Source organism: Stylophora pistillata, chromosome 1 (genome assembly GCF_964205215.1).
Source record: "Stylophora pistillata chromosome 1, jaStyPist1.2, whole genome shotgun sequence".
NCBI classification, from domain to species: domain Eukaryota; kingdom Metazoa; phylum Cnidaria; class Anthozoa; order Scleractinia; family Pocilloporidae; genus Stylophora; species Stylophora pistillata.
Window position 1 is genome coordinate 6,896,178 of NC_142519.1, and position 17,945 is coordinate 6,914,122.

Below are 17,945 nucleotides of genomic sequence, written 5' to 3' on the forward strand. Positions count from 1 at the left end.
CTGTCTGTTGTGTGCTCTCATTTGTTTTGGTAGGCTGTGAAAACTAACGCTTCTAAAGCTTCTGGTCGTTTTCCTAAAACTATCTGCGGAGTTGTTTTCCTACTCTTCTTTAGGTAAATTTTATATGGCACCAGTCACTAAATGGATTCGTTTGCAAACAGTTAATACAATTAAGGACAATAAAAGCAACAGGCCTTGATGGTCTCCCATCCGAGGCTGCTAAAAGATGGTGCTGTAGCTATCAGCACCCTTATAGCACATATCAATTTGTCTATTATGACTCAGCGTATAACTTATGATTGGAAACATGCAAAGGTTATTCCACTCTTCAAAAATGGGGTGAGGGATGACATCGGCAATTGTCGTCCGATTTCAATTTTGCCAGTGGTGTCAAAGATTCTTGAACGGGCTGTCCATCAGCAATTGGTGGATCATCTGGAGGCACACAACCTTTTTTCTAGATACCAATATGGTTTCAGTCGTAAGTATTCGACACAGAGTGCAATTATTTTCCTTACTGACTCCATAAGAAGGAACATGGATGCTGGTCAGCTGGCAGGTGCCATCTTTGTGGACTTCCGTAAGGCTTTTGACTCTGTTGATCATAAAATCTTGCTTGATAAACTGCAATTATTTGGAATTCGGGATAGTGAGCATCGTTGGATATCTGATTACCTAACAGATCGTACCCAACCAGTTTTCGTAGGAGGTGTCCTGTCCCGGCCTGAACAAGTGGTCTCCGGAGTTCCACAAGGTTCTATTCTGGGCCCTCCTTTTTTCTTTGTATGTAACAGATATGCCAAACTCTTTACAGGCTGCTAATGTATTAATGCATGCTGATGATACCGTCATCTATCACGCAGCCTCAGATGCAAACCAGCTGTTGCAGGTGTTAAATGCCGAGCTCAACTTTTTTTATTTGTTTATTCATCCTGAGAAAACTGAATATGTAATCTTTGGAACTGCTATGAAACGCAATCAAATTGACTCTAACAATCTTTGCAGTGTTTATTTAGGAGACCAAGTCCTCAATTGTCAGCCTTTCTATAAGTACTTAGGAGTATACCTAGACGAGTCACTATCTTTCAAGGAACAAGTTACTCGACTGGTTAATAAGGTATCTAGACAGTTTGGTTTGTTAAGTAGGGTCAGAAACAGTCTCACGGTTCATGCAGCTGAAAGAGTCTTTACAACTATGATTCTTCCCAAGTTAGATTATTGCGACTTTGTTTGGAATAATTTAGCTCCTTCTAGATATAAAACTTTAGAAAGGTTACAAACAAGAGCTGCTAGAATAGTTTTAAAAGAAAGCTACCTTAGTCACGATCAGTTGTTGCGACAATTAGGTTGGATGTCCCTCAAGACACGTTCTACGATGCATATTTCAACTTTTGTTTTTAAATGTGTCAAAAACACTGTTCCTGAAATGTTCAAAGAATATTTTTTCAAGTTATCACATAACTATTTTACCAGGCGTAATGGTCTTGACCTTTTAATTCCAATTGTTCATACCGAGTCTGCTAAGAAAGAGTGGTTTTATTCTGGGGCACAAGCTTTCAATAATTTACCACCAAACTTGAATCCCTGTTAATGTCTAAAACGAAGCTTAAGGATTTTCTATGCAATTAGCTTTTAATTTTACTTTTGATACTTCTTCTATGCATTTACTTTCCTATAGTCTTTATCTTATTAAGTATATTGCAATAGCTCTTAGGGCTTTTATTATTATTGTGCTATTTTTTGTTTCCCAGGACACCTATTGATAACAGCTTCTGCTGACGGGTTTACCCTGGTAAAATATTTTATTATTATTATTATTATTATTATTATTAGTATTCGTGCCAAACTGGATTTCTTTTGTTTCGCCTCGCTTGCTGATGAAATTAGACATGAGATGGACTCTCTGACTTTTGGAGGCTGCTCATGGGTATTAACTTGCTAATCTGAAAATAGATAAAGAAAAAGTTAATGAGACTATCGGCGATTTAAAAATAGTCGAGGGTACATGATAACTAAAGGAAGCAAAACGTGTCATCTAATTATGTATGATTACTGTTGTTTCTGTTGCGAGCCAAAAGATTTTCAGGGGCTCGAGCATCCATCTGCGTCCGCTCGTATTCAAACACTTCGTTCATGACGAACCTTCCTCATACATACTGGGAAACAGAGCCGGCTTTCGAAAATACCTTTACAGGACGTCGATCCCACAAAAATGCGCCAACTGCAAAAACAAATGTAGATACCACGAAAGCGATCACAGTCAGCTGAAAAATTGTCAATCCAGTCCTTCCTGCCAGCGTGCGCGATTCAGATTTCAGTTCTAGAAAAAGGAAAATAGTCCGTTGAACGAGCTATTTATTCTATAAAAAAGTCGATTTGAATGTAAGGAGTTGCTTTTTTTCTAGGACCAGGACCATAGCAAACCAAAGCCTTCATACTAAAGAGAACGCAGGGGAATAACTCAAAGAAGCAAAACGTTTTAAAACGGTGAACTTTTCATCGTAGCTCACTCTAAATCGCCAACTTCTAATCTCGAAGTTCTGCCCATCTCACGCACGGGGACGGTAGCAATTTAAATACGTTTTAACAAATAGAGAGAGAGTTATCATACACTTTTATGCAAGGAATTAACCGTGGTCGTCAGACACAACGGACATCATTAAGCCAGACTTTAGAAGTGCCTAAGACTGAAATATAAAATCGACGTTGCTGTCAATGACACTTTCTCTGTAGTTACTCTATTCGAATGTTTTATCTTTATCCTTACAGGTAAACTTAATGTTTCTGTCGAAAGATTAGATGTAAATACATACAGCTAAGAAGGACAGATTGAGATCTCTTTACCGCGCTAAAGCTAAATGCAAGATTTTGTTACCTAATTGATTGACATGTAAGTTGACCTCGACTGAAGTCTCATCACCAGCTATGTTATTTGCAATGCACTGATATTTGCCCCCATCTTCCTTCTGCACTTTTTCTATAGATAGTTGGTAATGAGTAGTTTGGTCACGTCGAACTCGAGTGATCTTTTCCCTTGAATAGGATTGGAAAAAATACGAATTGTTGTTCTTGGTCCACCTGCTGGTTGACTGGAGATGACCAGTGGTAATGCAATTCAAAGTTACATCCGAACCGATGACAATGCTAAGGTTCCACCGATCTTCAACAATTTGAGGTACAGTCGGGGTGTCTGATGGATGGAAGTAGGTCGTTGGGGTGGATTGCGTCGAATGAGGATTATTGCTCTTTACACATGAAATGCTTGGCTCTGGATGACTCCTGGCGATGCAGATAAAAATTTCACCAAAACCAACAACAGCGCTTTGGTTCTTTGGATCCCCCACATCTTGAATAGGTTGGAGGTCTGAGGAATGAAAAATGAGGCAATAATTATTGCTACGATAGCTGCAGATTCGCAAACTTCTTTGCAACCAGACCAGAAGGAAGAAAGACAAGCCTAGAGTAGCCTAAGACAACTGATGAAAATGCTGGAAAAGAGTCCTCGCTATTCGGATTTCCAAAGGTACTTGTTAAGCGAAAAATCAGTAGTTGTTTCTCATATTATAATGGAGATACGGCCATAAGTTGCCTTTCAAGACTCTTGCGTTCCTCTTCACTTTTATGCCTTTTCTTTCCAGTATGTATGGTGTTTTGTTTCTATCTCACCATACTAATATTCTGTTGATCACTTCACGTTGAAAGTAGCTTTTTACGGAGAAAATATCTTTTAACTACATCATGATATGACTGGAGATGATAAGTAATACATCCTCATATTCTCTTTCTTTATGAAATTTCTTTTGACGAGACCAAAATATAAAGCTTTTAAGATAAATTATCTGCACCTTTAAAAGAAAAAAAAAAACAGTTCTCATTTCCAAAAGTAAAAGATTAATGCCTCCAACCTAATAAACTAACCTAAGAAAGACACTCTTGATATTCTTTCTCCAGCGCTGTTATTAGCCACGCAGTGGTATTTACCATTGTCTTCCATCTCAGTTCCTGTTAACAAGAGCTGACTACGAACGGCTTTGTTGTCTAACACAATAACCTTCTCCTCTACCCTTGGGTTGGTTTGTAAAGCGTATGGATCATCATTCTTTTCCCAAGAGATGGTTGGCCTGGGACTACCAGTAGCAGTGCAGTTGAAAGTTACAATGGAACCGATAAGAGAACTTTGGTTCTTTGGATCCTCAATAATTTGAATGGTTTGGGTTTCTGAAGAACGAAAGTGAGACAGTAGCTAAAGTTTATTCTGTTAGAACAAAAACACATGAAGGAAACGTAACTTTAAGGGTGATTAAGGGATAATTCAAGTGAAAGAGGCGTCTAGACACTCTGTTTCTCATTCAGTTACGTCGTCAACGGCTTGTTATACGTAAGAAAAAGTCATGATCATTTTTTATAGACAGATCAGAAGACCAAGACACAGACACAGAGAGCAACAAGACAAGTAGACGACGCACAATTCTCTTTGGTATTTTATTAAAAAAAGCGAAAATATCCTACGAGTTATTTTTCTTAAGTTTTGTGTAGCTTTATTATTTCGCAATATTTCGAGAATGTAACGACTAAAATATTTGGGGTCAAAAGTTTATCAATAAAGCCCTAGAAAAGGACAGCTGATCAAACTGAAAATCTTTTTTCGACAACATGACACGATGAAATGCTAATAGAGTTGTGTCTGTCTCTGTTTTATTTTTTCACTCGGCCTGTGTTTCTCAAATATTTATATTATATCTCTTTCCTGTTTTGTTGCCTACCTTTCGGACGAATTTCAACTGATTTTCTTCTGCAGTGTGCACGATAACCATTTCCTGCTTCACACGTGTAGCTACCGAGTTGCTCTGCCGTCAAATGTTTCAACATCAATGTACATCTATGTTTTAACACCATTCGTCTACCCTGCACACATCTATGTCCAACTGGCTTGCCCTGTGGGTCGTACCACTGAATATACTCGGTCCATCTATCGTAATATACAGCATCAATGCCCCTGGGCTGCGCTAAACAAGTCAGGTTAACCGCTGTACCTATCGCTAGTTTCGTCGTTGGTGGACTTGTGGAAATCTCTACATCAGGTATTACTGGAGGAGGAAGAAAGATAAATCCATTCAAACATCCTGTGGCGCATAAAGAATTTGAATGCAGTCATTGTGAACTTGAAAAGACATAGGTGGTAGAGCGGGGGGGGGGGGGGGTTAAGGGGCCCAAACAAAGATCTGGGGGAGCTCTGTCTCCCCCAACGTTATGGTGCCGAAAATATCGCTGGCTCAGCATAAAAATTGCAAGATAATCATTCTTGTGATCTTTTCAAGTCACAAATCCTTTTATCAGCAGGAATATATGACGAAATAATATGTTGTAAAAGTTCTTTTGAAGAGCTCCGGCCTGCGTGCGAGAAGCTTATTAGCTGCAGCAGTTTTCCAGTTAATTAGGCTGCGTGTCTACAAGAAATTCGACGAGTAAATTTTGTCTGCGGGAGCCCAATCGAATATTAAGCTGAAAGATTTTGACTCGGAGCCGGAAAAAAAGAAAGTTAGGTCACAAATCGATTACGGACGCACTTGAAACTGTAAAGGTTGCAAAGAGATTTGCCAACAAACAACGCAAAGGGCATTTTGGAAAATTTCGTAGTAGGGGTATGTGTATGGCTGGGTAAAAAAATAAGCCCACCACGTTTGGAAACGCTCCTCCGACTCTGAAACATGAAATGCTTCTCCGAGCAAAACCAAAAATACCTCCACTACGTACTTGTCAATCTAGTGTTGCAATTCGTTCCCGCGGCTCGAGGGAGATTCAGCAGACCACTCGTGACTATGAGGACCACCAGAAAAGGTTTAGAAACGACAACTGACCAAGAACTGAGTTCCATCGCGTCGGCGGGTATAGCTGTGAGTCTTGTTCAAGTGGCCTGGAAGAAAGATTGCTTACTTAACATAGGAAAAGCGTATCATTCTTAAAATAGTGATTACAGTCTTATTCATTATCGTCATGCTCATAATTCCTTTTTTTAACAGCTGAGTGGGCGAGAAAAACTGCTGACGCTCGGGAAATGCCGCGTGTGTGGTAAAAAATCGTTGCAATTTTGTCAAAAACAAAACAAACACGAAACAAAACAACAGAATCGAATAGCGTTAAACTGAAGTGATTCTACGAAATGTTTAAGGTGAGCTAAGTCGATTATAGTAAGGAGATTATATTCGCTTGCTCTAATACCGGCTTACTTTAAGAATAGCATGTAGATTCTCCTATCTTTTCGTTCTGTTATTGGGTTACATTGTTATCTTTTCTTGATGTCATTTAAGAAATAAGCTGTCAACAGCTTCTGAGGTCAGGGAATACAGACACGTTTGGGCGCTAGTCATACATGAATTTAGACTTTTGGTGCCTCTCCCTTACTGTGGGTAGCTCATGTGTTTGTTCCCAAAAATCTTAGCACAACACGCTAAAAAACATACACAAAATCGGAAAAGTGTACACCCATAATTATAAGTACCGTTAGCATAATTTGCTGAAAATGCCTAAAAGAAACATGGACTGACTATCAAGTGGAGCTGAATAAACCCAAATGTATTCTTGATGGCTAGTGGCCTCTTTGGTCTTTTTGTAATTAGTTCCGACGGCGATTTTCTTCTGTCACCTCCTCGTTTTTACTAAACATATCATGAAGTTTCAATCGGCCCTCAGACCCCTCGTTTATAGAAAGATATATTATAAAGTGTCTTAGGAGCGCATCCATGTACATGTTTTTGTTATGCTATCAAATGTCTTTTTCTGCTTTCTTTAATTACTCGGTTCTCCGGTACACAGGTTTACTTAGTACACTGGACAAAACTTCTGGATTGACATTTCATTACATAATTATAATAGAGCAAGAAAAGGAACCTGAATGACTTTTGTCTTTTTCGAAACTTTATTAAACTCCGCACAAATTTTGTTTTCAAATGAAAAATACATTATTGGGTTGTAAAGTTAGACTTCCATAAAATAACGCCAACGATACCGAAGTCAAGCACTTTTTTCTGAACAATATTCCTCCTCCAGCACATGCACCTTAGCGGTCCTCCACTGTCCACAATAATTTTACCACACAGGTTTTTTTTTTATTTGGGATCGTCTTGGCCGAGTAGGAAGGTCCAATAGTCCATTCAAACAGCTCTTTAATTCTGTGATACATCAACGGTTTCGAGAATCCAAGATTCAAGTCGCCATGTAACCACAGAAAGGCCACGAGGCAAACCTGACAAATTCCTATAAACAAGGGCGTGAGAAAATGGTAAGCTCTAGGTAGGCGAGCCAGCGTTTCATGGCTGGTTTCATGGCTGGTACGAAGCGCGAGCTACAGGGCGCCATCTCCAGTTTGATGACAGGTTGGAGACCCATCCAGTGGCAAGAAGAGTTTTAAGGAAACGGACGTCGGAAAACAGTATCGCATTTCAGTGATCGAGTAATTTGTAAAGTCCTGATCGTGCTTTCTTGTCAAATTCACGAGAAACAAAATCCTCAAACAGGTAACGATGATCTCTGCAAAACAACTCTTTCAATGTTGAACCGTCTTCACGGAAATCACATGATTTTTCATATTTTTGTAATATAGTTACCAAACTTGGATACGCTGTAACGCAAGTCCCCATTGCGTAATCTTTATAAAAATAATTTGTATGTGTGGAATTTTGTCAAGTTTAAGGTGGGTTGTACCGGTTTTCATCTTTTTGATGGTTTGTAACTTTGAAAGAATACAACAGAAAGACTGACCAAGGCCAGTTCAACACTTTTACGGCGTTGGATTACATAATCATTGGTTATCCCAAAATAAGTGTCATTTCATCTCTAGCAGTTTCCATGGCAACGCTTTCATAGGCTTATTCAGACGCATTTTTTAGCTTGTGGCTTAGATAATTCAAAAACTAATACGGTGACCCCCTGATTTTTTTCAGTGATTGCTTTTGGCACTTGAAAGGGAAATGCACAGAGATTTTTAAATTCTACGGAGCGGAATTTCAGAAAATCCACAAAAAGGGCAATTTTCACATATCGCAAATTTCCTTCCGTAGAATTTTCTATTTTTTTTTCTGACGATTCCTTTCGACGTTATTATCATATTGGAACAATAAAAAGAAGGGGTCACCAGACTTGTTTTCATGCAATAGCTTTCGGGAGTTTAGCAATTTCCACGCGCGTCCTCGCGCATTTAAAAATCTAGATTCTATAAGATCGACATTTGCTCATGATCTGTTTTAGCTACCGCTGACAACTGCGTGTGCTCGCGCGAGCACCTACGATCTGATGTTTACAGACGTTTACTTCTAAGAAAATCATTAAACAGCCGTCAAAGACAGCCTCCCGAACTCATCTTAAAAATCCTACACATGAATTCTGGCCTTATCATATTATTTTCCTTGATGTTTTAAAGTCTTCTTCCACTTCAGGTAGATTATCCTTCAACTGAGTTCTTCTTTTTTCGCCGTCGCAAGATTTCATATCAGTTGAATATTTCTTATAAATGTGAAGTGAAGCAACCTCTACTTCTCCGAAAATTGCTGATAAACATTCACTTCAACTATGGAATTCTGTCTCTACACTTCTGCACACTGTCTGCATTCTTTGCAGTTCTCTGCTCTGCTCTCTGCTCTCTGTTTACTGTCTCTTTTTTCCTAAGAAAGCTCTGGAGAACATACTCATAAACTGACTGTTGATAGAAACTGGTCAGCATGCCAGCTGGCTGCAATTTCATGAGACTATCGAAATTGATTTCCGGTCAGGTAAGTCAACATCTTACTGCGTTAGCCAAAACAAGAACTTTCATGTGGGTCTAAAGGAAGGTCAGTGGACAAGTTAAGCACGTTCACTTGTGAAAGATAGACAAGACTGTCACGATTCGGAAAGTCGTCGCTACAGCTCACACCTAAATAAACTTCGGAATTTGAATTCATGCAGTAACTACGTTCTAAATATATACAAATGACCAATTCATACTTAAGTGACTAACTAACTAACTGACTATTTATAAAATAACTAAATACTTCATAACATTTTGAAGAACACCGATCACAATTTCTTTTGAGTTGTTAAATATTTGGTAAACAAAATTATTTATTTAAATTTGTCACTTTTTGCCTGCATACTTTACGCTTTATCGCCTTGCACGGTATATATTATAAGTTGTCAAAATTTTATTCTCTTTTCACTCGAAAATGATGACATGGCGTCATCGAACTGAACATATTGTAAAACTTCTTTCGCATTTTTTTATCATTAGATGTTAAACTAAATCTAATCTTATTCAAACAACACACAATCGGATTAAAAGATGAATGGGTCAACTCGAAAATTTTGGCATGCCTCCATTTTCAGTCATGCTACTGATTCCATGTTATATTTTTAGGTTACAAGATTACTACAAGATCTTTTATTACAGACTGAGAAAAAAATACGAACTCGGTAAGAATTGAAGAATTATCAAAGCGAAGAAAGCGTGGAGTTGGTTAAGTGGTAAGATTTTTTCAGCTCTACTAAAGTTGAATTCAGGAGGATCTACAATGTGGAAAGAGATGAAGTTAAAATACGATTGTGGCGCGTGAGCCAGGTACTTACCTTGACTGTCCTTAGAGCTCTGAGCACTTCTTGTTGAAGCTGCTTTGAAATATTGTTTCGGTGCTCCAACCTGCGAAAAACAGGATTTTTTGAGACGTAGGAGTAGAACGCCCCAGGCAATTCAAGTATTCCTGTAAGTCAATACGGTGATTAAACCGACAGGCAGCTTTTTCAGCCGTCAACAATATTACACCCAGATAACAACTGAATGCTCCTTACGTGGTCCTGTGGTGTTTATCAATTCCAGATTGTGGCTTGTCTTATAAAATCTTGGCTTTCTCAGATAATCTATGATCTCAATGTACTCTTGAGCAAAGGTGAGTATGCTGGATTGGTCACACTTTTAACCTAGGCAAAAAATAACAGATAAAGAATTGTCAAGAGGAAGATCATTAACAGTCCTCCGCAGTATTCTGTGGGCGTGCGAGCGTGCGAGCGTGCGAGCGTGCCCTTTTCATTCCAACGTGGTATTACCACACCTTTTATTTCATAGGCAAGAGCCCACGACCTACGTAAAAAGCTAAGAGTGAAAACCTTTAAACTGGGTGCCCTGACACTTCAGTAATCGCATGATCCTTAAAACAAAGCAATCGAGTAGGATTCAGAAGCTACTGAGAGAACAGATTTTGCCCCTGAATGTGATTTTCTTTTAAAATTAATTTAGTCGAATTTTCTAACCTAATCATATTGGGAGCCCTGAGAAGATATGGGTCGGTTCACTTCTTCTGGAACGGTCCGCTTGTCAGAGATTCGATCACATAATCAAATTTATTTATTTATTTATTTAGCCTCGCCTAATTGACTTAGGCAGGGAGACCACTACAGCCTTAGCCAATAACAGTGAATCCCGCGTCAACAATGACAAAGCCAGACCCCCCCCTTCCCCCCCAACCTCCAGTAAACGGGCCAGACCACATCACAGTAGTCTCGTGAGTGGGTTCTTTAACGTTCCCTGCCTAACCAAATTAACTAATTAATAGAAGCAGGAGACGGGACCTACGGTTTATTCGTCCTTATCCGAGAAGACTAGAATGTCTATCCATTTCTTGATATTATAGAAAGGTAGCACATTCTCCTCAGTTATTTTAAGACCTTGAGTGTTGGTCCGGCCGGGGCTCGAACCCTCGACTTCCCGCGCAACACGCACAACACGCACAACACGCACAACTAACCGGGTTAGCTGAACTGGTTACTCAATTGGTTACTCAAGAGTACTTGCCCAATCACACTTAACTGATACTTCGTATTTATTGATAGAAACCAAACGGATGCTTACATATTCCTTTGCGTAAGAAGCTTTCTGTTATGACAACGAAAATGGTCTACGTCAAAACAATCCTTAATAAGGTTATGTTGACATAGCTAACATTTTCTCCCTCTAAATTTATTCAGCTCTCTGCTATGGAGATAGGAAAATATCGACGGAATTTGGAGCTCTCAAATTGTAAAACACTAAATCGCACCACCTAAGTGATTCATAATGAGAAATGAATTTTTTAATAAAGCAAATTAAGAAATGCGGTATGGAAATCGAGAAGTTCCTTTTGTCGACTTTGAATCGCAAAGGGATGACGCAGTCTTTGCTGTGGCATCCTCTGAACGTAATCAGTTTATCATAATCATGAGCAGACATAAGTCCGGATAGCGTAGTACACATGTGCGCTAATTAAAAGAATTAACCCACTCTTTGCACGCGTGAGGTAGGTCGAGTTCCCATGATTTAGCAGAAATTTTCTCCCCAAGGAATATTCAATCCTCTATTACTCTTCACCGCAAAGACTGGACATTAAACAGTGGTGGAGGACTTTTATCCCTTATTATTATTAGCATTCAGGACTCTGATTCCAATCCTTCCGTTTTGGACGGAACCCTCCCGTTTTCGAAGATTGTTTCCGGCCTCCTGTTTTATCCACATGATCTTCTTCCCCCTCTTTTTTTTTTTTTCCTGTAACAAAGAAATATTTTGTCTGCTTTACTGACAGTATTTTTAGCATGGTCCTCTCCTGATCGTTTGTGTTTCGTCGGTGTTTCCTTTTTGACATCTCAGCATGAACCTGCGGTTTCCTGAGCGCAATAATGCATAAGATGAAGTAAATACCGTTGCCAAAAATGCAACAGAAACCAGCTTTCACTGTACCCAGTTTAATAGGTTATCCAAGATAGTTTTTCACTCACCAGGATCTCGAGATAGAAGAAGTAGCAACTTAGAGGCCCTCCTTAGAGGCTTGCGTCCTCGGCCCTCGTGGTCGAGGCTTTGTTGCTCCTGATGCTCCCTTTTTCATTCAGTAATGTTGAAATCTTTCGCTCGATAACTCTATGCACGAGGAGCTATCTCATCAGGAGAACAGATAACAGTCTGGAGGGAGTGACTAGTTTTCGAGCTATAGAGACGACATTCACGGATCTTACTTAAATTGTTCAGAATGTTAAGTTCGAGACTTATTCCATTTTCACCACTGGAATTGACTTTTGAATTAAATACGATTGACAGCTCATCGGGCTCGCTTCATTTGCGCTTTTTCCACTTCATTTGCGCTTTTTCCCCTTCCTTCGGGAGGAAAGTTTCGTTCAACATTTGCCAATGATTTAATTTTCTAGTCTGACAAGTTAAACCTTTTCACCTATACTTCTTGGCGCTATGTGCTTTACCCAGAGAGCTCTCTTTTTACTATAAAGGGGTATTTGTGCCATTGGTTGACACGTAAGCCTATAGATGCCAACAAATAATGATTCTAAGACGTGAAGTCGAAAATTACTAAGCGCGATGAAGATCGTTTGGAGAAGGATGTCTGTCTTCTTGTCACGAGCTTAGGACAATTGGGAATTAACGGACCTCGTGATGGCCTTGCTCACGTTTGAGTCTCTGTGGCTCATTGGTAGAGTGTTGGAACGCGGAGTTTCTATTCCTAGAGGGTGGCAAAGGGTTTTTGCGTGACGCATGATGGCCCCAAAATTTGCAGCATGGCGTGTGATTGAACCCAAATTATCCTCGTGACGGGGGAGTGAACATCACAACCTGATGTGTTTTTGCTATTTTACAGGCGGGTGACGCTCGATTTACACGTCTAACTAATTAGATTTCCATAAGTAGTGAATGCTCTTTTATCTAGAAGGTAGTCTGAATGTCAGTTGTCCTCTCCCCCTTTCCCATGGGGGATAGTGCGATACGAAGCCCGAGTAAACACTCTCGGAGCGTCTAGTTTCAACTACTAAGTCGTCTCAAAATGTCTAACAAAAAGGAATATGGCAATTGAAACGCAATTTATTCTAGAATAAAAAAAACGTTGGATCCAATATAATTTTAAATAATACATCCGACAGGTTGAACTGTTACAGTATTAGCTTAGCGTACTTACTCCTTTCTACGTGATGCATTATTGGTTAAAAAAATTATCCTTGATGCTTGATTTAATAGAAAAATTCAGCGTGATGTCTGTTTCCATCTTTGGTCGTCGTCTTAACCGCCTGTTTCCTCACCAATGCCGTTTGCCTTTCTGGTCGATCAGGTGTCTGAGCCAAGACTTAGAGTCGAAATGTTCATTTCGAAAGTTCTAAGAAAATACCACCGGTCTGATTTTCATTTCTGATGTTTTGGGAGCGCGGTCAGGATCGTTACGATCTATTTTTCCCCTGTGAATCTTTCCTTCCCTGTTGTATCCATAAATTCCGTTTATATTTGAAACAATATCAGAATTGATGAACCACCAGCTTTCCTTTTTCTTTCCTTTTTCAGTGCAGCGATGGTGCACTGAATCAGTGCTCCTCGCTTCAATTTTTTCTACAATTTTATTTCTTGCATAGTATACCTTAAACAGTATCTATTTCGATGAAGTTAATTTATACGAATAAACGGACCAGGAGAGTAAGAGAATGTATTCTCAAGTTTATTTTTGCACTGCTTAACCGGAAATTATTGAAAACCATACCCTTTTTGAGAGATCAAAAATGAAATAAATGTGTAAATATGGCACTGAGGTTAGGGACCCTTCCCCTCCCTTAAGTCTCCTTATACATCTGATGTTCTTCAACAATATCAAGCTTCTCAAGTCATTGATAATAAACTCAACCTGCTTTAATCAAATAACAGCAGTTCCTAAAGTTAAAATTTTGGATGTGTGCGAATTTTCTTTCATTTGGTCAATCACATCTGAAATAACCCAAACTCTTTCTGGGATATGAGCAAGACCCTAAAGCTCTTTTTTTACTCCTTGCAAACGAATAAGGTCTGGAGCCCATTACTCTTGGTGTCGTAAGATCGTTCTGACAGAAGTTTATTTGCCCTCATTGATGAGACTAGGATACAACGAGACTCTGATATGTTCACTGTCAAGGTTTAGAAACTTACCTCCAGGGCAGTACAGAGGATTTTTTGTCTGCGGGAGCAAACTCTACACACCTTCACAGGGGCTTCCCGTATATAGACAGGGCTTCTAGTTGGACGTTTTGTTTTCACCCCTACACAGAAGGTTGCCTCTAAGACCTTTAAGGAAAGAAACCACACTCATGCTTTTTGTTTTAAATTGTGATGATGCCCCCGAGGTCTCTGCCACACAATGATGATTTATGCACCATCTTTAATTCAAGCTATACTGTGAACTGCAGTTTAACGCCTTGTATGGATGGTTTCAAAAATGCGTTGAAAGCCTTCGATAGTTTGAACAGAGATTGACTTGGAGGAACTGAGCTAAAATTGCAGGTTTTGGTATTAGAATACCAGGTCTTAAAAACGAGTCTAATTAGGCTATTCAAGATTCTTCTCCAATTTGACTTCATGTCATAGATATCTGTTGAAGTAGGAATGAAGTCCGTTCCGCGATGAATCAACAACATAGCAAGGCCACTTAATGGATCTTCTGTCATTGATGGCCGAGTCCATAGCTTCAGACGGCGTTGGGCTGAGAAGGAGCGTTCGCAACTGACGCTTCCGACAGGCTTGGTTAGAAAGATCGATAGCGCCTTGTGAATGGCGGGAAATTCTTGCTGACTGCAATCAGGCATTGCTCCCTCTTGTTCTGACTCTGTCTCCATCGCGTGTTTCATCCTCTACCTTGCCAGCTCTGCGTCAAAATTAAACTTCTCTGAGAAATCGATCTAGATGTTTGTTGAAGAAGTTCTTGATCTCGATAGGCCGGTCAGTTAACTTAGGCAAGTACAAAGGGAACGGGTTTTGAGCGATAATCAGGCCTTCGCGCTGGATTGAAAAATTCTCGTTTTAAGTTCACCGACAACATGATCTATAAATGGATAGAGCACATTTATCCCGTAGTGGTCTGATGGCTGATAGTTGAGTGCGGTGTTTGCTCGATGGCGTTGAACAGTCTTTGTACAGGCTTTAGCAGGATGACGTTGATAGAGTCAGCTACCCGACTGATTCGACTCCACACTTTCTGCCAGGATTCCTTTCCTCTCGCTGATTTGATGTATTCTTTGGCAAGAGTTACGCTTTGATATGCATCGCCAAGGTTACAGCTCTTGGCTTGTAGGGAGTTTGTTACTTGAGCTAAAAGTGACAGAACAAACTTAGGTACTCTTAAAGCTGCAATCCCTTGGCGTGGATGTGTTATCTATTCCTTGGTTTAAATCCTATCTTGAAAATTGAGGTAGATGGCGTTTTGCACACTGAAAAAAGCGCCATAGCTCGGATTCTATTGAAGCAATTCTCTTTTGTCGGAACCAAACTGGCTACAAAAATAAAAAAGAGGAACTCAAGTTGATTATTCGGTTGTAATACGCAAGTTGCATCGCACCGGGCTCTCTAACAAAGCATTGCAGTGGAACTTTAGCTACCTCTCCTCGCGAAAGCAGTTTGTTGAGGTTAGTGACAAACAATCCAACATGGCTGATGTCGGATTTGGAGTCCCCCAGGGTTCTATCATGGGACCGGTGTTGTTTAACCTGTATGTCAACGATCTCGAGGGCTGCTTACATGAGTGGTAACTGCCTGCAATACGCCGAAGAAACCACAATTTACCAGCATAGCGTACTCAAGAACCTAAATAGCTGCATTCAGGCGAGTATGAATGAGAACTTACAAAGCATCGAATCCTGGGCCTGCATGTCCAACCTATTGCTGAACGAGAAAAAGACCAAGCATATGCTAGTGACCACTCCTCAAATGTCGCGCTTTCCCGAGTTAGGAACACTTACCCGCACGCTTAAGTTGAAGGACCAAATTTTAGATAGACTAGATAAGTTTAAGTTCTTAGGTACCTGGTGAGCGGGAGATCTTAAATGGACACACCATGTGAATCAGGTCACGTCTTTATGCTACAAAGTATTGTCCACTTTGCGCAAGATAAAAAATATGACCCCACAAGACATCAAGAAGTCGTTAGCGCAGTCTCGTTCTATCCAAGCTTAAATTCAATGACAGCGTGACGTATCCACTTCCGCCGTTCTTGCAGAAAAGAGTTCAGCGGCGCGGGTGCAGAACGTTGCTGCAGGGTTTATCCAGAACCGTTTTTGTAGAGAGAGTGCCGTAATGCGACTCGGCTGGCTACCAACGTTAGAAAATACTGAGCTCAACATTCTCAAGCTTGTGCACCGAGCCCTGTGCAGTAGCTCGTGGCCTGAAAATCTTAAACTAACGAGACAATTTACGCAGACCCCTACGATCAAGTAATGCTCCCCTCCTTTAAATCTCACTTGTCAAGGGAACATTCCAAGACTCAGCCGCTGGCCTCTTCAATAAGCTGCCTGCACATTTAAGACTTTGTTCAGATTTTAATACTTTCAAGAGAGAACGCTTTCGCATTTTAAGAACTAAAGCTTTGACTAGAGACTAGAATATGCTTAATGTACATAAATTTTATTCAGTTGATTTATTTGTTTATAATGTTGGTTTATGTTTAGTTATTTTTATCAGTCTTTTTTCTTTTTTATGCAGATGTATACACCACTTTCATAAATGTCTGCCGGATTGATATTCTTCTGTTTAAATTCAAATTAGCCTCACCAGCCTCGCTTGAGATAATGCATTCTTTTGAATTTTGAACTGGAGAACGAGGCCAGAAAGGCTAATTTAGAGTTAAACAAAAGAATATCAATCCGGCAGCCATTTATGAAAGTGGTCAATTGCTACTCTGAAGATAAACTGCAATAAACCGTTATTATTACTATCATCATCATTATTATTATTATTATTATTATTATTATTATCATCATTATTATTTAAGTCTGCAGTTAACAACAGCGGAAAGTTTTTCTCACCTTGTGAGGTCCATGTTGGAGTACCTCAAGGTAGCATCCTCGGCCCTCTGCTATTTCTTATCTACGTTAACGATCTTCCGAACTGCTTAGAACACTGTCAAGTAATCATGTATGCAGACGACGCTGTGATATACCTCAGTGGAAAACGCTGCCAAGCTATTCAATATCATCTAAATGCCCACCTTGCCAATTTAGCTCAATGGTTTAACAGTAACTATCTGATATTGAGCACTCAAAATCGAAGTAGCTCAAAACCACGTAGCTCCATTTTCTGCCCTTAAAAGCACACACAACCCACGATTCCTCTACTCCCTCCGACGAAGGGCTAACGCTCGAAACGTCAGCTTTTAAAATCGTAACGGTGGCCAATTTACCATTTCAACTTTTGTTGATATATTGAAATTATTTCGAAGTTCTTATTGTTTGGTAACAATTACAAATTGCAAACCTGCCGAGGTATAAAGCTGGAAATAGACGCCAAAGAACTTTAAAATACAGATTCAGTCAATTATCTCGGTGTAGTCATCCACAATGATGACATGGCACGAGCACATCGAATCATTAATTACCAAAATAAATCAAAGAATCGGTTTACTGAAACGAGTCAAACATCTATTACCATCAGAAACGCGAATCACATTGTACAATTCCTTAACAAGTCCACTTTTTGACTGTACCGATATCATCTGGGGAGCCAAGGATAACACTATTATCATGGAAGATTTGCAAATACTACAAAATAAAGCTGCAAAGGTTAATATCCTCGATTTGCAGAACTACGCCTCAACCACCGACGCTCTAAAATCTCTAAATTGGGCCAACACTGCTGCTTGTACATAGATACATTGCCACCTTTAAGTACATTTACGGCCTTTTGGATTGTTGTTTTAATATTTGAAGAAATTCTGACTTCCATAGATAGAATACAAGAAGAAAGAACCATTTCCGCCTCCCTCGTGTAAAAACGAACTATGGAAAACAGAGACTTTTATATATGTGAGCTAAAGAATGGAATCTCTTACACACTTCTTTTAAGAAATCGACTCCTTTCTCATTTTTAAGCATAGAGTGAAATATCATGTATTCAGTTAAGTTAGTGTTGAGATTCTATCCTATCATGTTTACATACCTTGTGTATT

At 39.6% G+C, this 17,945-nt stretch overlaps 1 protein-coding gene across 1 annotated transcript; it reads right to left on the reverse strand.

Moving 5' to 3' along the window:
* Positions 1-983: 983 nt before the first annotated feature.
* Positions 984-9,927, reverse strand: LOC111341959 (protein sax-3-like). The gene is made up of 8 exons (XM_088732864.1): positions 9,817-9,927; positions 9,598-9,667; positions 5,755-5,914; positions 4,764-5,087; positions 3,919-4,218; positions 2,876-3,364; positions 2,187-2,320; positions 984-1,943 (listed from the first exon to the last, which is right to left on the reverse strand). Exons 3-8 carry the CDS (start codon positions 5,873-5,875, stop codon positions 1,884-1,886), a joined length of 1,428 nt encoding a protein of 475 aa, XP_088588990.1. The 5' UTR covers positions 5,876-5,914; positions 9,598-9,667; positions 9,817-9,927; the 3' UTR covers positions 984-1,883.
* Between the last annotated feature and the right edge of the window lie 8,018 nt (positions 9,928-17,945).